The 26818-nt window shown below is 32.2% G+C and overlaps 1 protein-coding gene across 1 annotated transcript; it reads left to right on the top strand.

The window, feature by feature from the left end:
- The first annotated feature begins 11881 nt into the window (after positions 1–11881).
- LOC117921569 (8-amino-7-oxononanoate synthase-like) lies at positions 11882–24896 on the top strand. Its single transcript, XM_034839486.1, has 11 exons — positions 11882–12247; positions 16508–16650; positions 16731–16838; positions 18521–18759; positions 18867–18908; positions 21627–21714; positions 22018–22151; positions 22860–22948; positions 23729–23879; positions 24004–24072; positions 24460–24896. The coding sequence occupies exons 1-11, from the start codon at positions 12019–12021 to the stop codon at positions 24584–24586; spliced, it is 1419 nt and encodes a 472-aa protein (XP_034695377.1). The 5' UTR covers positions 11882–12018; the 3' UTR covers positions 24587–24896.
- Positions 24897–26818: the final 1922 nt, after the last annotated feature.

Genomic DNA, 26818 nt, shown 5'->3' with positions numbered 1-26818 from the left:
AATTTTATTCCTTAAGATTTGCTTTGTTTGGTTGTTGAGAAAATGGATGAAAAAACTACAAGAAGTTTAAACATTTGGATTTTTATTTTTTATTATCTAGGTTTTGATTGAATTTGACCAGATTTTGTTTCAAATATTAACACCTCAAACTAGCCGCTTGCAAATATTATATGGTGGATGAATTTGATTATACTCATCTTATTAGATTTTGGTGACTTGAATTCTATTTGGTCCAATTTGAAAAGCTCGTGGTGTAACTTATGTGGTGCAACTATAATTTTGAGATTCGACTTGATTCCTCTATTACCATCACTAATCCTATTAGGGGTGAGGAGGGTTTGCCTTTGCCGCTATTTTTTATTTATTTATATATATATATATATATATATATATATATATATATAAAAGGTTTGGTTTACGTTTTTATTTTATTTTTAAAATCAGAAATGCTTATATAAAAAATAAAACATTCTATATAAAAATATAGATTTTTAAAAATTACTTTAAGCAAATTTTAAAATTAGAGATAGTAAAAAAAATATATACCTAAAATTGTTTCTAATAGTTTTAAAAATCAATACTTTTTCAGTGGAAGATAGCTCGTCTCGTATTTTAAATAAAAGTTATTATTATTTTTCATATTGAAACTACATTAAGATGATATTTGTTTTCTTAACTTAATACTAAATAAAATTTGTTTTTAGATTTTAGATAATTTATTTTTCTTCACTCTTCTCTTCTTCTACTCTCCTCATTTTTTTTTTTTTCATGTTTTCCCTGAAATATTTTGGGAACCAAACATAACCTAAATATCTCTTTATTAATCCTAAATATTTTAAAATAAATATTTTAGATAAAGATTTAAATATTTTTCTATTGGAGAAAATTTTTAAAATAAATAAGGTAAAAATTGTGGATTCTTTGAAACCATAATTATAGCAAATATTTTAAATTTTAAAAAATAATTTCCCAATTTAAATTAATTAAAATCATTTTTATTCATTTTTAATTTCTTTTGAATAGGATTTCTTTTAGTGTGATGGTGTTAAAAGTTTTTTTTTTCATTATATTTTTTCCTAGTTAATTAAACTTTAAAGATAATCAATTTCATCTGAGGTCATGTTTAGTACATAAGAATGAGGGATGAAAACGAAATTTTCTTTTTATTCCAATTTCCCCTTAAATAGGAGAATGATTATTTGTTTTTATTTCAATGTTAAATAAAAGTTGGAATGAGAGTGAAAAAAAATAAATAAATTGAGAACAATATTCATGAATATAGTTTAAAATAATATTTTATTTTCATTCTTAAAAAAAGTCTTACACTATATATAGTTTATTTTCAATTTAAAAAATGAACATCTTCAAGAATGGTTTTTTTTTTTTGCTAAATAATAAAACCTATTTGGGCTTTTGATTTAAAAACAAAATTATTTTTAAAAATTAATAGCATAGTTTGGTTGTTGAGATTTCATTTCGTTTGAAATCATTTTTTTATTTCATTTCCATCATCAATTAAGTTATTCAAATATGAAAATAAATGAGAAAGTGAATAAGATATTCATTCAAACTTTTTATGCCCACGCCTCAAACACGTACCCACATTTTCATACCTTCTTTCTTTCTTCATAGCCACCCCTCATTCTAATGCATCAAACATATACTCACCTTATTCACACTTTTAGTCTTCTTCATAGCCCACCCCTCGTTCCCTAGCACCAAACATGTACTCACCTTATTCATACGTTTTTTTCTTTCTACATAGCCCACCCCTTCATTCTCATGCATAAAACATGTACTCACATTATTCATACTTTTTTCTTTCTTCATAGTCTTTTATTATTATTATTTTTCTTTTCACCACCCAATTTATGAGTAGTTAAAAAATTCCCAATAAAACTGTGTTGAGCTAAGTTTGTCTAGCGCATGAGCCTATGTGTTAGGCTATATTATATTTGGGTATTCCCTAAGTCCAAATATAGATATATAAATAGCATTAGGTCTTTAGTATTATGAGATAAGGGGATTTGATTGAAAAAAGAAACGAAAATTAAGGTTGTTTTCTGGGCTTAAGGTCAATTTACAGGTTCTTTTATCAACCTTTTGGGGAAGTCCATATGATATGTTTTCTCCTTGATTTCTTTTTGTTCATATTTCCCAAGGTGATAAATTCTCACCTCAAGTATTGAGATATTTATATAAGTTTTCAAGGTGAAGAAACCTAAGGACTTAATTATTGTATCCCTATTTATTAAAGTGAAAGAAATTTTCTTCATGATTTTTTACCTCCATTTGTTAGGAGATGTTATTATATCATATCGATGTCATGAATGAAAAAACTAGATTGCAATACAATCATTGACAAAAATATTAATATAAATGAAAATATATTTTTAAAAATATTTTGATAAAAATGTAGATTATCTATTAAAAAATCAAGAAAAATTTTTTAAAAAAAAATTGACAAAAAAAAAAAAAATATTATGACGAGATTTTTGGTCCATTAAAAATTATAGCAAAGCTTCAACAAAGTAGCATTGTAGTAAGGGATTTTATTCATCCTTTAATTTCAAGGTTTTATCAATGTTCACTTTTACTCTACGCTTGTCTAAATTTAAAATTATGTTAAGTGGTACAATTGTTTAGAAAATCAAACTACCTGTGCAAAAAAGGCCCAAATTTGGGCGGTCAAACTTTGTGCGCGGTGTGGGCCACATTCGGGTGGAAAATTTTTCCACGTGCAGAAGAAATGGGTGGCCAACCATGAACCACCTGACCCAGTGACAGTTATTTTTATTAGCTATTCAAAGTTAAAACTTAGAAATATTAATAAAATAGATGGTAGCTGAAATGTTGATCAGCTTAAACGTTTATAAAATTGAAAACATTAATGATTCTAAGATATTAAGCAACAACCTTTTTTTTTTTTTTTTTAATTTTATTCTCCTAGAAAATTTAAGAAAAAAAAGTTAAATAAAGAAAATAAAGAGGAAAAGAAGAAGGAAAGAAAAGTGAAGGAAAATAAAAAAATATATTTAAATTTAATAAATTATTTTATGTATTTTTTTAAAACTCATTTTACTTATTTTATTTTATTATATAAAAATTAAATAATTTAAAAATACACAAATCTTTTAATAAATTTTAAGGCTATGTTTGGTTCCCGGGAAAATGCGAGAGAAAGAAAATTGAGAAGAAAAATGGAAGAAAAGAAAAAGTTAAGGAAATGAATATAAATTTTTTCACTTGTTTGATTATCTATAGAAAATTCAAGGGAAAAAAAAAAAAGAATTCATTTTCTTTTGTTTGGTTAACCACGTAAAAAAGTAAAGGAAAAATAAAAGGAAAATAAAATTAACAATTTATCTTAGATGATTATCAATTTGTTAAATAATTAAAAAAAAATTTCAGGGAAACAAAAATTGAACTCTTGGAGTAGATTGGTAGAAAGATATCAGTCTCATTCAACCCTTCCTCTAACTGTATTCAGTGATACACATCACTATCTGTATTGTTCATTCTCCATCTATAGTTAGACTATTTGGACTAATAAAATTGAGAAAAAAATATATTAACAAATTTTCATACCTAGCGTGTTGAAAACATATTGCAGAAACTAGTTACATTTAGCCATTGAAATTTCCATTGCAACCCACACAGGCTGAAATTTAAACCATCACATTTCAGTCACAAACTTCCACAAATTTATCTTTTCTACAACTTCAAGTTTTCAGTGCTACAAATTGGAAAAAGGTTTTTATTACCAAACTTTCAATTTCACGATACAAAATAATAGACCAGAAAATTGTAATTATTTACTGTGATCTCCATGCCATCAACCAAAAACGGCTACAAAAATCAAAGGAGATTCTCAAAATCAACAAAAGGTTTTTTTAAGTAACAGAAACATTCCCGAGAAGTCATATTATTAATCGAACACCCCGAAAATTAGCAACTATACAGAGTGCCACTCCACAACCCCATGATGCTATCTATACAAAACCACCTTAAGCACATGAGGCAATCAAATTGAACTCTGTGCTCTGTTCGATAGCCGTAAAAAAATAGATAATCAGATAAATCAATGAAAACAGTGAATGCAAGGCCTAGAGTGCTTGGAATGCAAGCAGTGGCACTGAGTATAAACGGTGATAAAGCCATGTTCTACAATGTCAGGCTCTTGGGGGCACAGGACCCCCCTCATGGATTTGTTTGGAACACACTATTTTAACTAGTGTTACATCCAAGGAAGCATTGACTTTATCTTTGGTGGGGCAAGATCAATCTATCAGGTAAAGGGGTTGATCTTGATCATTTTGATAATAGAAATTATTGTTATTGCTTCAATCCAAATGTTTGGTATTTCTGTATGATTTTGATACTTGAAGTTGTTGTATTGAACTAGGGATGTGTCATCGAATCAATAGTGACAACTTCAGGAGCAATTGCAGCTCATCACATTTGAAAACATAACCCCAATTACAACATATCCGACCTTCAAGCCCCACACAAACCAAAAGACAGGACAGATTTATCCTTAGATACCAGAAAGGCTTGACAATAGAAGACAATTAAAATTGACAGAATATAGCATATCTAAGCATTTATCAAAAGCTTTGGACAATAAAACAGTAGTGCAAAAACAATTTTCACGATCAAGAGAATAACTTGTCTTTATTTCAATAAAATAACAATAATACAGATGAATGGCAACTTCTAGTCAAGTTTCTCATTTAGTGTCATGTGATTAATTTCACATTTGAAGATATATGGAAGGGTCTCATCTTAGCTTGCTACCAAATTTATTGACTATTTTCAGTTCATTTTATTATTTAATCTACTGGGTCTGTAACACAACAGGAATCTCAATTTTGTTTTTATGGTAACATTTCTAATCAGGAGAGTAGAAATTGATACTTCTAACAATCCAATGTTAAATCATCCAAAAATTGATGCCACCAACAATGATACAAAATAATAACCAAGCACTCAAAGGCAGTAATAGCATACATATATGCAGTATATGCAGATACTGCATATACTGCATATATGCAGACAGCAGACCCATTCCCCCAACTAAGTCATGCATATATGCAGACACTGTTTCTTAGAGGCAATTCTTCAAACATGTAATATCCCCATTTTTTTCAATCAATTCTTGTTTCTGAAATCAAATGGAAGCACAGAGATGATACCAAATGTTTGATATGGCTAACTCCAATTTGGGTGATGCAAGGATATGTGATAGGTAATATGTTCAACAAAAATTTTGGCAAAATTTAAGAAACAGGAAAGGCGAAAGCAACCTAGAAACCCAAATAGAGAACCCAAGAGAGAGCGGTTACCTTGGGTTCCGGGTTTTCATAGGATGAGGTGGATTGGAGTTCAATTCATACATGATCTGAAGACATGGATCCGAATAGATTCACTGGATTTGAAGAATTCATTTCATCTATGGGAACTTGATTTGAAGAACGCACTTCATCCATGGGAACTCGGGTGCCTGAAAAGGGTAGGTTTTTGGCACTGGAAGGTGGTCGGAGTGATAGTGGTGGTCGTTGAAAGGGTCGACGACGATGAGAAGCCATAGCCACCGAGCCACCGATGAAGATGAAGTTAGAGGTGAAGTCTCGGTGAACAAAAGCCCGATAAAATTGCCTCCCCCCCTTCCCCTCTTTTTTTTTTTTTCTCTCTTATTTTCCTCACTATTTTTTAAGGAAAATAATAGGGAAAATATTACAATATTTTCTTTAATATTTTTTTCCCATCATATTTTCCATGTCATCCAAACTAAAAAAAACCATTTTCCTCTGCATTTTTTTTCTTTCCTTAATATTTTTCAGGAATCAAACATAGCCTAATTATATTTTATTTTCTTTTACATTTTCTATGTAAAACCAAACTTAAAAAAATCATTTTCCTTAATACTTTTGGGAACCAAACATAGTAAAATGTTAATGAATTTAAAATTTTTATTAATTTTAAGACATTAAATAACAACTTAGAAATTTTATCTTTCATTATTAGCATTAAATTAAGAAAATTAATTTAATGTAAAATAAAAAATTGACAAGAATTAGTATAAAACCAACCTCTAATACTTAATTATAAACTAATCTATAAGTGATTGGTTTTATCATTATTTAATTTTAGTTATAAAAAAAACCCACCAAAGCTATAAGTGAATGTTTTTACTATTATTTAGTTTTGGTAAAAAAATAAAAATAAAAAAGCATTGAAATAATTGGGTTTTATTTCATTTTTAAGTGAACACTTCATTTTAAAATCATTTAAATAAATTTGATGATAATTTTTATTTATTTATTATCAATTATCAAATTTACTATATGTAATATTATAATTGTTTTAATAAAATTATAATTTTTCATGTTAAATACCCAAGTTATTATATGTGACATTACAAATTTTTATTTTAAATAAATGAATTTCATAATAATTTTTTATGAAATTTACTTTTTAGATTATAAATAATAGAAAAAAAAATTGAGCAATGTGTGGATCCCGTATTTCGGCTCATGCGTTTCCCACTTGATGGCAAGCTCGATTTTTATTTTGAAAAATTAATTTTATTTGATTAAGAAAACTGACTTGGAGTCGCCACTTATTTTTGTTTTATTTTTAAAAGGGTAACAAAATAAGAAAGAAAAACCCTAAGTACGACTCCTTATTTTGGAAAAGATGATCTACGAAAAACCGAATCGGGCTCGGGGGTCAGGTTGCTTATTGGGAAGGTACGGTAGAAGATTATAACACTCCTCTAAGTCCCTAAAGTCGGATCTCTACTAATAAAACGAAGCTAACATGACAATTAGTAGGAAAAATAAATGGATACTCACCTAAATCATGCACAATATGGGAAACAAAACACGCAATAGAGATTGACCAGAATGAGAGTAGATGCATACCTCGGCCACGAGCCACAATGCGCTATCAAGAAACGGGATTAGTGCAAAATTAATGAATACAACATATAGCTCATGCATATCAGAGTACAAACGAAATTCAAGCAAAATACATTAAGCACGACAATTTACGATCAACAAGGATCAAACCTAGGGCCCCCACCAAAGCCCAATTTTTCATTCATGAGCTAGTCTCACAAATCCCGTGTTTTAGAATTATGAAGAATTCATTATTGCTTATGTAAAATCAAGAAGACCAGAAGATTATTTAAGAACTGAAATGGGATTAAAACTATTCGAGTGAAAACTGGATTATTGGAGTTTATTTGAAAATTGGAGTATTTGGAATTAAATTTAAAAGATTAGAGCTCCGGTAATTAAATTGAAATTTGTTAAAGAAAATGAGAAACGGACTTTAGGAAATTGAACTGCGAGACCATAGACATTTGAAAGTTGAATTTGTAATAATAATAATAATAAGATTTTGAAAGTTTGAATTAATGATAACAATAATAATAATAATAATAACAATAAGATTTCGAAAGTTTGAATTAGTAGTAATAATAATAATAAGATTTTGAAAGTGTGAATTAATAATAATAATAATAATAAGATTTTGAGAGTTTGAATTAATAATAATAATAATAATAATAATAATAGGATTTTGAAAGTTTGAATTAATAATAATAATAATAATAATAATAAGGTTTTGAAAGTTTGAATTAATAATAATAATAATAATAATAATAATAGGATTTTGAGAGTTTGAATTAATAATAATAACAATAAGATTTTGAAAGTTTGAATTAATAATAATAATAATAATAATAATAATAATAATAATAACAATAAGATTTCGAAAGTTTGAATTAGTAGTAATAATAATAATAAGATTTTGAAAGTGTGAATTAATAATAATAATAATAATAAGATTTTGAGAGTTTGAATTAATAATAATAATAATAATGGGATTTTGAAAGTTTGAATTAATAATAATAATAATAATAAGGTTTTGAAAGTTTGAATTAATAATAATAATAATAATAATAGGATTTTGAGAGTTTGAATTAATAATAATAACAATAAGATTTTGAAAGTTTGAATTAATAATAATAATAATAATAATAGAAATAATAATAATGATAATAATAATAATAATGATAACAATAATAAGATTTGGAAAATTGAATTAATAATAATAATGAATATGGTAATAATAATAATAATAATAGTAATAATAATAAAAAATGAACTTCAGGAAATTGAACGGGTAGAGTATAGATTTTTAATAATAATAGTGATAATAAGAAATGAACTTTAGGAAACCCTAAATTACGAGGATATAGATTTTTAATAATAATAACAATAAGGCTTTGAAATAATAATAATAATAATAATAATGATAACAAAATTTTGAAAGTTGAATTAATAGCAATAATAATAACAATATTTTAAAAGTTGAATTAATAAAAATAATAACAAGATTTAAAGTAATAATAACAACAATGATAATAAGGTTTTAAAAGGGCTTTGGGTTCCATCTCTCTCATAAGCCCAATTCATAAACCCAAGCCCACGTCCATTCATTAAAATAGCTTTGGGCTCCATCTACACCACCAACTTGGGCTGGGCTCCAAAAAACAAGCCCAATATACTATGGGCAATCCAAAGGGGGTAACTGGATCACAAGTTTGGGCTTGGCTCTAAAAACAAGCCCAAATCCAATGCTAGCATGGGCGGGTCCAGAGACTCATCTCCCTCACCAACTCGCCCCGCCTGGCTGCAACTCCTCTCACCCTCTCTCCGCGGCGGCGGCGGCTGACTCCATCACGTCATGATAAAGCTAGCAGTTGGTGCGCGCCGCTGTCTCGGCGCGTCCATGTGCTCCACCGGCTGAAGATCGAGCTTCCCTTCTTCACGGTGGCCATGTCCATGTCGCCGACGCAAGCAGACGACAGCTGGGTGAACTCCCTTTGGATTGCTCCCCCTCCGGCAGCGACGCCGCCCGGGTAGGGTACGACAGAGGCAAGATCGAAGGTGCGTCTTGCGCGCGTGCCGCATGCCTTCCCGTGTCTACATCAAGCGGCTCTCCATGCTGCCCCAGTCGGACTCAGGCTGCCTCGACCGCCGTGGGGGCAATGGCTGCAGTGATGGTGCTTAGGATAGACATCGATCTAGAGCTCCTGGCTGGTCTGGTTCTTATGATGATGAAGACGATGAATAAAGAGATCAAAGGGACCTTAGAAAGTGGAGCTCTGGTGATGCAATGGCGTCGGGCGTGAGAGAGGAGGAGCTCCAATGCCGCCATTGATCCAGCTGACCGAGCGAGCCTGACGAGATAGGTATGAAAGGTGGCAGCCATGCATGACTATGCATGGCCATGCGAGGGTGAGAGGAATGGGTGCAACGAACGCGGAAGGAAACTAGGATAGCAGAGGTAGCGGGTATGGTATGGGTTCAATGCAGCCATGTCCAGCTATGCAGGGGTGGAGAGACATTGGAAGCCCTCAATGCCATGATCAAACATCAAACCCAGGTGAGGATCCAACCTCTTGCAGGGAAAAAAAAATCAACAAAGTTGCAGGAAGCAAAAAAAACAGAGCAAGCATTTTTGGGGTCTTGGATACCCACAGCAAATCACAAAATAAGATTAATAGAGGACCTTACCAGAATATTCCACTGCGTCACCTTCCTCTCTCTCGTCTGAATCTCCCCTGCGCCCTCTCTCCTTTTTCTTCAAGCTTCCCCCCTCAGATAGCCCTTCTCTGCGAATGCTCTTTTTTTTTTCGTTCTCCCGCTTTTTCCCCTTTTCTCTACCACCACCAACTCTCTGTCTTGTGTCCCATCTCGCCGCCATCACCGGCTAGCCCGATCACATCCCATGGCCGCCCAAGGTAGCCTGTTTCCCGAGTGATCAGCAAATAGTAATAATAGAAAAAAAAGCCAGCTATCCGTCTCTGGGGGGAGGGGGGGGGGTCTACACAATGTTAGAGAATTGGGTGTGCTAATAATCAAATTTAATAAATATGTAAATTAATTGGTGGATAGCACATTTCAATTAAATTATGAATGATAGTTCAAGGGAAGTTTTTGTAGTAAAATAATTGGTTGTGAAACAAGCAAGTCATTAATAAATTAACTACTTCAAATAGTTTCCATAGAAGTGAAGATTAATTTTGAGATCGTGTTATTAATTCTATTAGAGTCAATCATGTTATGTGCACTAATGGCCCCACTCAAGCCATCAATGATATGTGCATACTTATGTAAGGGAGCATTGGAAATCGAAGGTGTACCAAGTAGTCTTGGGTGGCTCCGTAAGGGCTAAAGTTAATACTATGCTCATTCGGGTAAAATGCGATATTTTTTTTATTGTCCTAATCATATTTTTAGTGGGTGTTTAGTAAATCAACTTAATAACTTAAAATGATTTAATAACTTAATTTAAGTAATTAAATAAATTAAATACATTTGATAAAATAACTTAATAGTATGACTTAAAATAAAAAATAATTTTAAATAATAAATAAAAATAATTAATTTATTCTTAAGTTAATATTTATTATATCTTTTTACCTTTATCTGTCCTAATTATCTCTACGATTTCCTTTACCACTCTACAACCTCTACTATTACTGGATCTCCTTTAATTATAATTTATAAGAATAAATATATCAATTTGATAATTTAAAATAAGTTTTAAGTTAATTTTATTAAACAAATTTAATACTTAAAGTAAAAATTAAATAATAAGTTTTTATTCAACAACTTAAATATAATTTAATTTAAAATCAATTTAATTTATTAACTAATAAATATTAAATTTTACCAAACATCATTTTAGTACATTTATTCGTTTATTTTTTGAAAAAATTAAGGTGGTGTTCAAATGCACTTTTTTTTCTTTCTAAAAATAGAAAGTGCTATATAAAATGTAGCAACTCTTATAAAAAGGAAAAATTTTCCTTTGTGTTCTTAATTTAAAAATAAAATTTGAAGAAGTATTTTCATGTACACAGATATATACATATTTTTTTTTATACGAATTCTCATATTATATTTATAAAATTTTCTATTTTTAAAAAATAAAAAATAGAAACCAAAAAAATATCCAAACATGCAATAAGATGCCCACTTTTAGATTTTTGCAATCATAAATGAGATTTAAATATAAACTAATTTAGCATTGATTCATCCTTTTAAATTCTATTTATAAATAAATAACATCTAATATTGGAAATTTTTTTACCTTGGTTGAATGGTTGGTAATAATATAATTGTAGTTCATTACTAGATCACAACTTTCTTCCTTTCAAACAATAACCATACGGAAGATATAAAAAAAATAATGAAAAATAAAATTAACTTATAACATGATTTTGAATAGTTGAAAAAGTATTTAAAAATAATTTATTAATTTTAAACTTATTTTTTATTTTCTTTCATTTTTTCATTGTTTCTATTTTTTTTTTAATTTTTATTTCTCTGACATTTCTCCTCAGGTTTTTTGAAAACTAAATATAACTGTATGAAATAATTTTTAATAAGCCTTAAAATTTATTTTACTAATTATTTTGGTCACTAGAAATTTGAATAAATATTATTTTTTATCAATACGAAATATGTAGTTTTTCTTCAAATATATATTTTATTCATATTTTTTGAAATTTAATATTAATATATTAAGTCATTATTAATTTCAAATTTTTAGAGTAATATCCCAATAATGTATTTAATATATAAAATTTATTTATTTTTTAATTATTAAACACGTATACCTAAAATCTTTTTCTAGGAAACCTTTATATAAATAAAATAAATTTATTGTGCCATCAAATTTCAAACCAATCATGACCAAATCTTGGGGCGTTATTAATGGTTGAAATTAATATTAAATATTTTGATATTTGGCCGCCACTGGTACGGTGGATGCGAGTAGGTTTAGGACCAACTTGGGCGGCCGTTGGGAACTTTGAATGAAGGGGTTGGTGCGCAGCGCACCTTCCTGTTCAGAGTAGTTGTTATAGTCTCACCATTTTAGCCTAAAGTTTCAGACCTAATACATAGACCTCAGCCTCACTTCAAATTCTTGAAAATGGAAATGGAAGCCAACTCCTGGGACAGCTGGGTGGACCAAGCTCTTTCCAGACTCCACTCTCTCAAACTCATTCGCTCTCTCAGACCCATTCACCTCCCCAACCCACTACCAACTCCCCGTGATTTCGAGGTGTTCCACCATCTGAGCCCTTGGGATCGATTAGCAATTGAGATTAAGATATCAGAACCCACATTTCTCAAGTGGGTCAATGAAATTCCCTCTTCTGGTACGCCTTTCTGCTTCTTTTGCCTCATATTGGATAGACTTTCCTTTCCTCGTTCATTTTCTTGTATGGGTGTGTTTAAATCTGTTTCTTTTCTGAATGTTTGAACTTTTCACTTTGTTTTGTTTTTTATTTTTTTCATTTTTTTGTATTTGTTTCGTAGTTCTGGTTATAGTTACAGCTTATAATTGTTGTGTGAATGTATAGTTCTTGATTCTCTTTTCTTTTCTTTCTAATAGTCCTTGAGAAAATGGAGGAAAAAAAAGAGAAAAAGAACAGAGAATTTCAAATTTCATGCTTTCTATTGTTTTTGTTTCTTCGAATGGGCAATACTCAGCTCTACTAAGTCAAGGAATTATGTGAGGCCCTGTAGAGCAGAGGATTTCTGTTTTCTAAGTTCCAAATTGACAAATAACTTCAATGCATAATTTGATGAATAACTGGATTTATTTTTCCCGTGCAATTGTTTGGTACATGTATTCCTAAAGCATATCATTAATAACAGCAATGCAATTGGAACAATTCACTGAATGGTTGCCCCCTTTGTTCTAGAGGTAGCTTGGATTTTGTGGTGTAAGTATTAGTATGTTCCTAACCATGTATTTGGGCCTTCCTCTATGTCTCTTTGTCATAAATGGTGGGGCATTCAATAGCTGAGAGGTGTCAAAAGAAACTAGCACTTGGGAAATCTAGGTGCCCAAGAAAGGGCAGTGATTGATTCTCAATGTGTGCCCCCTGCTTGATTGCATGTACTATCTCTTTCTTGTCTCTTTATTAAGGAGAGGATTGAGTGGGCTGGGGAAGGAGAAGAGTCTTAATCATTGCTTGTGGGTGGAACAGAATCTGCTCTGAAGTTATGTGAGGGCCTCTAGTTGAACTTATCTCACTTATGGATTCAAAAGTAAGAGGTAGTGTGATGGGATGTGGAGAAAGTGATTGTGCTGAAATATGGTACTTAAATAAGTTGATGTCATTTAGGAGTATATACTAATTTGGTACCTTTTTTATGAAGGCAATCAAGTCTCTGAGCTGGAATGGAGTGAGGATGAGTCCAGGTTGGTATATGGTATGGAGAGATCTTCTTTAGTTTTGCAGTTAGACTATCCAGGCTTTTATAGGTGTGATCTGGGACATGGGTGCTAGAGTGAGATGATCAAAACTTCCATAGATGCACTTTGGAACATGGGTGCTAGAGCTTCTCACTAGGAAGCCCACTGAACTTTGCTATTGTTTAGAGGAAATGATGGGGCAGAAGCTTTATGTTCTTAATCTCAATCTCAATCTCAATCTCCTGAGTGTGTATAGAAGCTGATCCTTCTGCAAGTTTACTCCTTTTTTTCTCTTGTTACCATTCTGTAAATTTTTAAAAGTCAAATCTTTCTCCTTATCTTTTGTGAATTTTTAAATGACATTTTTATTTGCAATACTTTTTTGTAATCTCCAGCTATGTCTGAGGTTGCCTCTTTATTCATGTGTGTAAAATTTTTATTGCCAATAGGTTTAACTTGAGAAATTTATCCAACTCCACATGGTTTCTGTTGTAATTGTTATCAGAACTCGTGAATATTCTACCTATCCACTTTCCCTGTTCTGCAGCCACTTGGGCTTGAGCCCTGGTCAGGTTTTTGTTGCTTGGGATACACCCAATACCTTTATGAGATGGTTTTGCAGGCCTAACAATTTAAGACCACAGTTTGTTGTTGCAGCATTTCCAAAATAAATTTATGATTCAAAGCTATGTCACTATTTAGGTTGGAAAAAAATTCCTTTCAACTTTGCAAGCTGTTAATACTTTGATTTTGAGAAGGATGTTGTATGCCATACTTGTATGCATTTTCCGTTTTTCACTTATATGCATTTTCGGAAAAAAGAATTCCTTTCACCTTTGCAAGTGTCAGAAGAGTGCCTGGAAAACATCTTCAGATTTTCACTTGTGTTCAAATTATTCTCAAATAAGAAATTTTAAAATTGCACTCCACTACATTTTTTCACTGGGCAAGAGCTAAGGATTAGAAGAGCTTAGAATGTGGAGAGCTTTAGAGAGCTGAAATCACTATGGAGTTCCATAGGTCAGTACTGATTTAGCTTTCTCTCAAATGAGAAAGCACTCAAGCATTTTTGTCATGTACACCATATTCGACCTTGACAGGCTGAGTACAGTTGAAGTACAGGTTTTAGTGAACAGAGTGCCCAAAATGCAGTCTCCATCTTCACAAATTATTGTTTAGATTGGCTCTATATCTTTTTGGAGAAGCTTCAAAGAGACTTCCTTTGGGGGGGAGGAGAGCTCCAAAGTGGGCCTCACCTAGTGAATTGGTTAATAGTTGGCTTGGACAAAAAGAATGGATGATTGGGTATTAGAAAGCTATAAACTGTGAATTTGACCCTTCTAGGGAAATGATGTTTGAGATTTACTTTAGAGAACAATCTCTTTTGATTGCAAGGAAGTACAAAAAGGAAGAGGGGGGATGGTGTTCCAGAGCTTTGAGTGAAGGTTATAGGGTGGGCCTTTGGAAGGTGATACGAAGGTGGAAGGAGTCCTACAATAGAGTTAGTTTTAGGATAGGAGATGGTAAGAGGATGAAGTTTTGGATGGATAGGTGGTGTAGGGAGGATACCCTGGTTGTGGCTTTCCCAAAGTTGTTTTCTATAGCCATTGATAAAGAAGCTTGAGTGGACCAGGTGTGGGACCAGGTTGGGGAAGTGGGATGTTGGAATCTAGTGTTCATTAGATAGATAAATGATTGAGGATTGGGAGAGGTGGAAGAGTTGCTCAGAAGGTTGCAAGGGCAAGTGATCAGAAGAGGTGTTGAGGATGTCATGACTTAGCGGTTATCAAAGGGATGCAATTTTATAGTTAAATCCTTTCACTCCTCCTTAGCAGGTCACCCTCTGAAAGGATTCCCCACAGGTTTTGTGTGGAATCCTTGGGTCCCATTGAGAATCAACTTTTCTCTTTTTCTTGGGAAGCAGTTTGGGAAGAAAATTCTTACTCAAGATTAATTAAAAAGGAGGGGTTTGTGTCTCCCAAGTAGATGCTATTTGTGCAAAGGTGAAGAGGAGTCGGCAAACCATATCCTCCTTCATTGTCCTAAGGCAATCAAGCTATGACATCTAATCTTTGCTCTTTTTGATGTACAATGGGTCATGCCTTTCTCAATCAAGGATGCCCTCCTTAGTTGGCGGGGTGCCTTTATTGGGAAGAAAAGAAAGAAGGCATGGAAAGCTGCTCCTTTGTGCTTATTTTAGACGATATGGAAGAAGAGAAACCGAAGGGCCTTTGAAGATTCTGATTTGATGGGCTGTGCTATTTTATGACCCTTTTTGTACATGTTCTTGGAGTGGGTTAGGGTGCAATTTAGGGATACCACATTGTCTTGATTTGACTTCATTGATTGGTTGGGTTGTAAGTGAGGTGAGGGAGTTGTTTTTTGTGTATCCCTCCCTTTTTTGGACTTGTATACATTGTGTATACTTTTGGGCACTTTGAATACAAATTATTTGCTTTTACCTATCAAAAGAAAAAAAGGTAATATATTCTCCCATCCATCCCTATAATCCAGAAAAGCCTTATATTAGGATCAAGGATGAAATCTGTTTAAGTGTTATTTCCCAATAATATCAATTAGGAGAAGGAAATGCTATTGAACCAGGCTTCCATGATAAATTGTAAAATTTCTTGCTTTTAGGTATTACCTGTTTGTTGTAGAAGCACCGCATTAACTTTCGGTGAGCTTGTTTTTATCATTTGATACCATCATGTACTTCTGAATCCTGTTCCACCATCCAACATCGGAACATGGAGCATCCAAATTTCTAATCAGTGGTGTATGATTATTATGAACTTCTGTTCTAATTAGTCCAACTGAATATGGGTTAAAGATCTAAAATCAGTACCAAAATCAGTAGTGCACATTGTCAAATGTAGTTGAATGGAAAACTCTGTTAGTTAAGACAATGCTTAAGAAAATAAGTAGTTTATATTGCCAAAATCAGGACTTGCTATAAGGTATAGATTTAATGTTTGCCATAAATCATGCTATTATGAAAACTAGATTTAGTGCAATATTAGAAAAAAGGGGGAAATTCTGATAGTCTGATGGACACTTCCTGTCGATTTTAAGGGGCTATTACTCATTGAACTTTACTAGGATAATGCTACTTACAGTTCTTGTTGATGCAATCATTGCAGTATTTTATCAATGAATAGATGGTCCAATGTTTTGGTCAGTAGGTTAAGATTTGGCTTTTCGGGTGTTATAGGAGATGAGGCTGCCTGTGGAGATGGACTGGATGATGAAAAAGTTTTGGCGAGCCATCAGAAATCTAGAGATCTACTCTTATTCTCTGGAAATGATTACTTGGGCTTGAGCTCACATCCAACAATTGGGAAGGCTGCTGCAAAGGTATGCTTGATGACAATCTTTGTCTTTTTTGCATGTTCCATATTTAAATGCATTTTTATTGAGTTGTCCTCTTAAATTAGGCAGCCCAGGAACATGGAATGGGCCCGAGGGGTTCTGCTTTAGTTTGCGGGTATACCAATTATCATAGGCTACTGGAGTCATGCTTGGCAGACTTAAAGAAGAAAGAGGTAAAGCTATTATCTTCAGTTGTTTGTAGTTATTATGGTTTGAAAATATAGCCATTTTGTAAACCATCTTGATTGGAGTAACAACATGTTATCATATGGAATGTGAACATAATGTGAAAGAAAATGATCTAATTTGTTGCATTCATACTTGGGTGTAGTGTATAGACTGCATCATTTTGTTAATAAATACAATTTTTTATCTTTTTATCTTTTTTTTTTTTTGTTTTTTTCATCGGAGTTGATATTTGAAAGTCATATTTAATTTGGGTTGAAGGTCCATTTTTTACCGCTATGATCAAGGAAACTTTAAATTTGTTAGGAACACTACTTATGGTGGTATATCTCCTTTGCAAAATTGCAAAGGTCCTGGATGAAAGCATGAGGCAAAATGGTTTACCCTTAGTTTATGAAAAAATTGATTCTCATGATTATCCAGCAATGAAAGAATTGCATATATGAATGGTGCTATGTCCTATATGTGTGTGCATTTTTTGTGCTTATGTATGACTGGGGGTTGTTGTGCCAATCCCAAGTAGTGGGGTTTTAAGTCTTTGGTGAACTAAATTGTATATGTTGAATGTATGCATATTTTCCATATATGACATAGTGGCCAGTGTGACACAAGGATGGTAGATATGGAGTTCAGTCAAAACCTAAAATCCATTAAAGTATTCTTGAATCACAAAGAATATAAAAAAGGAGAGTTCTGTAGATGAGGTAAGGGTGTTGTTTTTTGTGCATCCCTCCCCTTTTTTTTGGCCTTGTATACATTGTGTACACTTTGGGCGCTCTTTAGGCGCTTTTAATGCAATTGCTCTTATCTATAAAAAAAAAGAATATAAAAAGCGAGCGTGGGAAATTTTATAAATCCACAGAAGCATAATCCTGCTTTTACTCTTAGTGTGAAATTTATAGGTTTTATAAAATCCTAAAGATAATTAGAAAGATTTTTAAAAAATAATTAATATAATGCCCTATGAGGACTCAATTTTGAATAATAAAACAAGGAGAAGTACTGACACTAATAAAATAAATAAGAAACTCCTAAAGGTTTGAAATTATAGAAGTGACATCTTGCAAAAACTGTAATTAGTAATCGAAGAAAGCTTAACCTTTATTACACACTTGGTGCCCAATTTATAGGCTTCATAAAACCTTAAAACAATTTGGAATTTTATAAGACTTTTCCAAGTGATAGATAACATACTCAAACTGTTTAAGAAAGGAATCCTTAAATTACTGAAAGTCATAAAATAAAATATAAAGCTACTAAAAAGTGAAAAATGAAAAAATTGGAATAAATTTCTTCTAGCACCTTATAATGGAAATGGATATTTGTCATCTTCTCATGACCATTTGCTTGGGTGATAAAAGTGCAGAGGGAAAAGGAGTTTTGTTGTTTGGATTTTGTCATGACGAAAACAATGATAAAGCAATTCTTAGAAAAATCAATTCATCAGCTAGGGTGATGTCTTGTGTAATATTAGTTAAATTGGAGCATCCATATCATGGATTACAATGTAGAAATAGCGTAGTAGACTTGAATGGAGAGAGCAATTATATGGCTTCTTGGAGTTGTGATTCTTTGGGTTGTATGCTTTCAATTGTAACCTCTCTTATATTTGACTATTATGGTGTTTTGAATTAAAACTGATGCATGTAGTTTTAAATTTATGCTGTAGGATTGCCTTCTTTGCCCTACAGGGTTTGCAGCCAATATGGCCTTGATGGTGGCGCTGGGAAGTGTCAGCTCGCTCTTGTCTGCAGATCAAAAACCTTTGAAGGATGAAAGGGTTGCCATATTTTCTGATGCTTTGAACCATGCATCAATAATTGATGGCATCCGTCTTGCTGAGCGGCAAGGAAGTGCAGAGATTTTCGTTTATAGACACTGTGATATGCCCCACCTTAATGAATTATTGTAGGTCTCTTAATTTTTATTTTTATTTTAAATTTTTTCCCAACTTTTACTTGATCATTCTACCTTGTGTGCATCTCATGAGTCATGGCTGTGTTTGTTTTTAACAGATCAAGCTGCACACTGGAGAAAAAAGTCGTTGTGACTGATAGGTTAGTTGTCTCATTAGAACCATTACTTTCAACATCTTCTTCTTGTGTTTTTTCTTCTTTAATTTTTCTTTTTCATGCTTTATTTGGTTGAGGAGATTGTGGAAGTGGATAGAAACTTGGAAACAAACCCTTAGGCCTGAATGCCTGTTGCTGGATTCCAAAATTTCTTTTCTTTTCCTCCGTATCCTTGGCACCCAAATGCGGTATCATGGAATCTTTATGCCAGGTTGGAAGAGACAGTAGTATCAGAAAATCAACCTTCTGTCATACAACCATGGCATATATATGTTCTATTTTTCTAGACATCATGGAAATATGAGGAAAAGTTATAAAGAGAAGAAATGGTACAGTGGGGAAGTGATTCAAGATATCCAGTGTTTTAAAGGGCTAAAGTGTGGGCATCGGCTAATATCATGTCTCAAATTCCGGAGGTGCAAACCTTGAAGCATGAAATTTAAGCCTCATTCTCATTTATTCTATAGAATTCAACAGCCTAACACAATGTTATCTTAGATAGTCGAGGTTGGCATTACACAAGCTACTTCTCATTTTCAAGTAAAAAAATTAATTTTAATCAGAAAAAAGATGAAAAATTCATAATATGGTGTCCATGCATGTGTATGTGTGTGCTTGTGCATGTGCACATGCTTGCATGTGCAAAGAAATGATATAAAAGTGATGCCATGGTTAAAATCATAGTTGCTAACTCAAAACATACCATGTATTGTTTTTCTAATTTTTGTATTATTTATCGTCTCGTGTGTCATAAGTTTGTTATATAATGAAAAATGAATAGAAAATATATGTATGCGTGTGCATATATGCATATATATAGAAGTATGAAGTATAAAATAATGTATGACCAATTTCATTAAAGACAGTAGAATTTAAAGGGTTAAACTATATTATGCTATATGAAAATATTAAATACTAGAGTTTTAAAAAGTTAAATTTAACAAAATATAAGTATTTAGTATTGGTTTATTACAAACTTCACGAAAATAAACTTTTTAAATTTTTAGATATGACTTTTAGCTCCAACTTTTAACTAGGCATATGTACGTATATGACGAAAAAAAAAGTGTCAAAAAAAAAAAAAAAAACTTTAATATATTAAGTAAAAGTTTTTATTCACCAATCGTCAACATTTTCGATGTCAACATTCAAATTATTCAAATTATTCAATTAAAAACCTTCAATAAAAATAAATTTACTTATGTATAACCTTTGACAACAACAATGTAGCTTTTCATGTAGGATTGCTTTACCTCTTTCCCTTTTATGATCAATTTCTACCCTTATTATGCATTTTAAATAATTAATATAATAACTCTTGTAGAAAATTAATTTGATTTTTTCTTAAAAATTATGAAAAATAGTTAATGGTATATCTATTGTTGTACCGCATATCATATCGTACATCATAAATGTATCTTAAGATATACTTAAGATAAGATACGGATTGCAATATGTACCGATTTAAAAGAAAAAATGTATCTTATTATTGTATCAAATCATGTATCATAAGTTTTTTACAACTATGATTCAAATAGAAGGTGGTGAAAAGAAAGGTTAAAAAGGTTGTTCTATAAGGTAGTAGATGATATAGCCTATGATTATATTGAAAATAGGCCTCATAACAAGAAAATGGAAAGGAAGATTGTTTAGCCAAGCTTTGTTAGCTTGAGCTAAGTTTACCATGTGATTCCCTATCTAGGATTATAATCCTTAGTCCAAGTTTGCTACATTCCATAGCAGTCTGGATAGGATGTAACTATCCCAAGATATTATCTTCCTATGGAAATATGAGGTGTCTAATATTGCACTCCCTGTCGAATCCTTCACTGGAATCAGGTCTTTATTTATTTATTTATTTCTTTTCTGTGATCAAGAATGCAAAATTGCAGCATTTGATAATTGCCTTCAACTATTACAGTAATGTCAAGGGTAAAAGAAAAACAAATCAACATGAGATTCTAGTTGAAATACACATACCAGGCTAAATTTTTATACTCCACTTGTATCCATGCAACAAAAACAGGGGGGTTTATATAGTTCAAAGGATCTGAAAAAACATATTTCCATGAATCCTCTAGAATGGAATAGCTATGAGATTCTTATTCCAATATTTAGTTGATGTCAGGAAGTTGAGATTCCCATAAATTTTCACCTCCAGCTTAGAATTGATTATTTTATGAATCATCTGGGAATCATTGTAAATTTTAGTACAATCATTGAATTTATATTTATAGTATAGATACTTTTCCTTTTGTTTTCTGTTTCATGCAGTAAGAATAAACATACCAAGGGTAGGATGGTAAGAGATTTCTCCTAATATGGAGGGAACTTTGGTCATAGTTAGAGCTTCTTCCGTGTATCTTCTTAAGCCAGTGGTGTACATTTTTATCAAACTATCCTGGGATTTATTTAGCTGGTTCTTGGAAACATTTTATCTTCAACTAGAACTTGTACCTCTTCTAGTGTATCATTCAGTGATTCACATTTTTCTCCGAACTTAAAGTGGGATGGCTTTAGCTGGCTAACTGGAAACATTTTTCACTTGATTAGAGATTCAAGTATCTGGCTGTTATACCCTTTTTCAACAAAGATTTTATGTAATGTATGATGTGCTGTCTTCTTATTTTGGTTGCCTTGCTGACTGCCAAATGCGTAAATGGGTTTGGTTCATAGAAGCTCTTAACTCTGTTTTTGTTACAGCTTGTTTAGTATGGATGGAGACTTTGCACCCATGGCTGAGCTTGCTAAGCTTCGCAAGAAGCATGGATTTTTGTTGGTCATTGATGATGTAAGTATTCTTGGATGTTCACATGTGTATTAGAGTTTACAATCCTCTTTGGTGTCTGTCTTGTACATATCGTGCTCATCCAGGGACAATAATTTGTTCAACCCTAGAATTTGTGGTATTTGTTCAAGCAGCTTAAGAATAACTAAAATGAACCAGAAAAAAATGAATGTGTGTCAGGTAGTCAACTGGGTTGACTACTTAGTATTTAAAAGGCTAAGAGATGGTACTTCTCATCCCAATTTGATGTGAGGACTTTATATCAATAACTAGGAATTTCTTCTCTGACAAGCCGAGTTTTTTCAGGCTCATGGAACATTTGTTTGTGGCAAAAATGGTGGGGGAGTTGCTGAGGAGTTTAATTGTGAAAGTGATGTTGACATATGCGTAGGCACTCTGAGTAAGGCTGCAGGTTGCCATGGTGGGTTCATAGCATGCAGGTAATCCTATTAATATGTCATTTTGAATCTCTATATGGTATTAATTGAAGTATTCATTAATGAGGTTCTAACCCTCTTCTTTATCTTTATCTTTTCTTTTTGTGAGTGCTTGAAATCAAACACACGAGGATCGATCTCTCTTTCTCTCTCTTTCTCTATTTCTTCTTGAGAAAAACCTTTATGTTTCCAATAAACAAATAAAACAATGACTTCCATAAAAATAAACAAACAAACAAACAAATGAAGGATTTCTATGTTGATGATATGACAAGCCTTCTTTTGTTTGTACAACTTAGGATAAACTTACCTCCTAACCTTTACTACCATCAATTATCCTCTAAATTGTTACTGTACCTAAATAAGCTGTAAACTTAACTTAGTTCTATTAAATCTGAAAATCAGTTCCAAGGGTAGCATATTAATGCAGAAATCAAGTCTAAAAACTCGATAGTGGTTGCTTCTGTATTGATGAATAAGCATAGAGTCACTTCTTTTCATCAGGATATACAGTTTCTGTATTAAATGGAACAATACATAGACATGTCCATGATGTCTTCTTATATTTCCAAGTTATGTAGTGTTTTATTTACAGGGTCTTATCTCTAAACCATTGCTTGAAATGAGAATTTTGAATGTTTCGTCTCATTTGATAATGTATTAGAATAATATTTCTAAAACCTCATTTCTTTTGAAATGCTTAATGAACAGCAAAAGGTGGAAGCAACTCATACTATCAAGGGGTCGTTCTTTTATATTTTCAACTGCAATGCCAGTCCCTGTTGTTGCTGCTACCCTAGGTAAATCTTGCTACCCTCTCCATTTCAGTAGTTTGCTTGCACAGTTTTGGCATTTTCGAATGTGAGATACTTGATTGGGACAAAATTGGGCATTGCCAATTTACCAGGACTAAGGTTACATGGCCTCTGCTACACATTTGAATAAATGATGATGCATTTGGTTTTTATATTAAATATATTAGTTTATGATGCAAAGACTGGGATTAAGCATTTTCAAAGGGGAATCGTGGATTTATTTCTTTTATGTGATTTTCGATTTTTAATATGCTAGGTGACAGAATGGTTAGTCTTTTATTTATTTATTTATTTTTATAGAATAAATAAATAAATAAGTTTTATGAAAAGAGTTTGTCCTATATTCTAGTGTCTATATACTATAATTTACGATGGAATCATGGGTTTCCACCTGTTAACACATGGTGTCAAATGATAGTCACTATCATGAAGGCCAATGTTATTTGGTTAAAAATCATTCTTTGCATTATTATTATTATTTTGCAGTCTTCATATCGTATCATTATTTATCTTTTTTAATTCTCCAATTTTAAGTTTCCTGTTTAAAAAGAACCTAGATTAGTGGAAGGGTGCTTTTGGGTACATGCCACCATTTAATTTATCTTTAGTATGCTTAATTGAAGTCTCTTTTTAAAAAATCTCATTCATTTTCTACAGCATCTCATGCATTGAACAGATTAACTGCTACTGTATATGATATGACTGTAGCTTTGGCATTTATAGTCGCATGCTTCCTCTTGTTAACAAATAATTATGACTTAGCAGCTGCTGTCATTGTGGCAAAAAAGGAGAAATGGCGCAGAGCTGCAATCTGGAACCGAGTGCAAGACTTTCGAGCCCTTACAGGAATCCCTATTGGAAGCCCAATCATTTCCCTAATTGTTGGAAGTGAAGAGAGAGCGCTGCAAGCTAGCCGGTTCTCTCTCTCTCTCTCTCTTGCTCCTTACTTTTACTGCTCTCATATGTCTTGATCACCATAGAACAGGCATTTGTTGCAATCCATCTTATTGCTATTAACTGTCTCAATCATCATCTTACAGGCATTTGTTGAAATCTGGTTTCCATGTTACTGCAATCAGACCACCAACAGTGCCTCCCAACTCATGCAGGTTTGTTGTTCTATACTTTTCCATTGCATGTCTACATATGTACCCTTCTCTTGCCCATTCTTTGGTTATGTAAATCTAAATTACCCATCTCTATACCACACATGGAGTCAGCAGATGGTCAATCTGGGTTGGGTCGAATCCAGGCAGGTCCTAAACTACCCAAGAGATCAACCGGTTTATGTCTAAAATTTAAATTTTAAAAATTGAAAACAATGAAAGATGGTTCTGAAATTTACTTAATCCATTGTTAACAATTAAGAATCGAAATGGATTCCAGTCATTGGAGTCCATCATATTTGATTGTCAAACCCAGCTGCAAATTGGTTTGAATTGAACCTTACTAGTATGTGCACTGTGGATTTATCCTTCCGCTATTTTGTTGTTCAGGTTAAGGGTGACTCTAACTTCAGTACACACAACTGAAGATGTGAAGAAGCTGACAGTTGCCTTGTCTGATTGCATCGGCTTGACCCAGATCAGGGTATACAGCTCAAGTGGATATGCAAGGCTCTAGGACTCCATTCTTTAGCTGAATTGAATTTTTAGTCAATCAGGTGCTCTCCTCAACAATTATTGCAGTCAAGTAAGGGAGAGAGGGAGGCCTGGCAACTAATAGGGAGAGTTCATAATTTCATTGCATTCATTAGGAGCATTCGTTTGGGTATACTATTTCTTTTTGCCTTTTGTCATAGAAAAACATGTAATTTCATTGTCATAGGATGTAGATTGCTTTTACAGTAGATTAATAATTCCTGTTCTCTTGTAATTTCATTGACAAAAGATGTAGATTTTTTCTTTTCTTTTATTTTTATGCCATTTGATAAGCCGTGTAATGCTACTATTGAAGGAGGCTGTTTTGTTAGTAAATAAATAAATAAACAAATTAATAAGGTGAAGGATGGAAGGTTGGATGAAGTGTGGCTAGCAATAGCATATAACATAGGGAAGTGTTGCAGTGGTTGGCATAGGCTTAGAGAGGGTTGCAGGGGTTGAAATGACTAAATACAAATGCGGGATAAAATAGAGGATCTACAAATAAATCACTGGTTGAAAAGGGTTGAAGTTAGTAAACTAATAAAAAGATGGTGAGATTTGGTGGTGGACATGCAGGTGAAGATAATAATAATAATTATAGTAAAATGATAAATTGGTGAAATTATGTAAATAATTTATTGAGTGCAATTATGTGAAGTGAAAATAGATTCTTAAAAGAGGGTTTGAAATTAAAGAGTTTTACCAAGAAAAAAAATGGTAAGTCATTGGTTTGAGATAATTAGCCATTAATAATTATTTTTATTTAGATTTATGTTAGGTATAGATTAATTCTTTCAAGATTTTTGAGGAACTATTTTTAGGAAAGGATTAATAGTGTAATAAGTCATTTTATAATTTTTTTAATCCATTTTTTCACCTTTGAAAGTATCAAAATGTTTTGATTTTCTAAAGTGGATTAAGTAATTTTTTTTTTTTGAAATATGTTATGATTTGTTCCTTGGTTTATTAAATAAATTGAGAATATAATATGATTTGTTTATTGTTTTATAAGTGAATTTTTGTTGCGGACTTTGAATTGTTTTGTTCTTAGGCCCTGGATCATTAGAATGCATATAATCTATCCTAAGCCCTCTAGATCTAAGCACAATCGAAAATATGGTATTAAAAAACAATAATAATACCATACATATAGAGATTAGTGTCATATCTACATCTGGATGTTCCTAAATCGATTCATATTGGTGTACTCGTAAATGCAGAGATCTTCCACCCAATAGCTCCTTCTTGAGTTTAGGCACAATGATGGTTAAGATCTTTTGGTTGGGAGCTACAATTCTCTCTCTAAACTAAAGGAAGAGAGTGGTAGGACTAAAACCCTAACCCTTAAGATGGGTATTTATAGGTTTCTTACTAGACTTAAGTCATTTAAGTCCACCTTGGATTTGGGTCACTTATTTCAACCTAAAAGGTTACTAATTAATTAATTAAAACTCAATAGAGCTTCAATTAATCAATTAATCCAATCCAAAGATACCTTTCACTAATACTCTTGTAACCTTACTTATTTATCAAAATACCCTACAAGATCTAGGGGCATAGGAACAAAGTAATCTAAGGTTCCAAACACATCTCACAACAGAAAGTCAATTGCATTATAGTACCCTATGTATATTATAATGAGACACTAAGTGTTCGAGTCTATGACTACTATCCACTATATATAGTCTCCCCATGAATTAGTGTCTATAATCTAACAAGATAAAAGTTATCAGCTTATCAAGCTTACCTTTACTATCCATGAGTTATAAATCCTATTATTATGTGATAAAATGACATACTCTACCTCACAAAGAGCATATATCAAATTCATGTATATGATTTATTGCAACACCATAGATTTCATGATCAAACATCCTTAGGATCACCTAAAGAGACACATTGTCTCAAAGCCGATGAAATATCATGGTGTCTCTATTGATAATACTTGTCGTTACCGATTTCCATCAAAAGTAACTCAATCCATGGGAAATATATGATTACTTTAGGATCTCACCCATAGATCAAAGTCACTACTACCTTTGGTACAAACTCAATATTCTTTAACAGTTGAGAGACAATATAGTGTAGTAGCTTAGTGAAGTCATGACTATTTGATAGTCTTACATCATGACTCGTCATAGGTCATATCCTATGTGTAATCGTACACATTAGTGCACTCACCACGAGAACTCCATCTCGATAACCAAGATCG

The sequence above is a fragment of the Vitis riparia genome, chromosome 9, assembly GCF_004353265.1.
Source record: "Vitis riparia cultivar Riparia Gloire de Montpellier isolate 1030 chromosome 9, EGFV_Vit.rip_1.0, whole genome shotgun sequence".
Taxonomy (NCBI): domain Eukaryota; kingdom Viridiplantae; phylum Streptophyta; class Magnoliopsida; order Vitales; family Vitaceae; genus Vitis; species Vitis riparia.
This window is presented reverse-complemented; position numbering and strand designations above follow the sequence as displayed.

Bases quoted from the DNA above. Each gene is read 5' to 3' on its own strand.
- LOC117921569 (XM_034839486.1), top strand. From the start codon at position 12,019: ATGGAAATGGAAGCCAACTCCTGGGACAGCTGGGTGGACCAAGCTCTT. The intron at 12,248-16,507 runs GTACGCCTTTCT...CGGGTGTTATAG, and splicing joins CAATGAAATTCCCTCTTCTG to GAGATGAGGCTGCCTGTGGA. The intron at 21,715-22,017 runs GTAAGTATTCTT...GAGTTTTTTCAG, and splicing joins TTTTGTTGGTCATTGATGAT to GCTCATGGAACATTTGTTTG.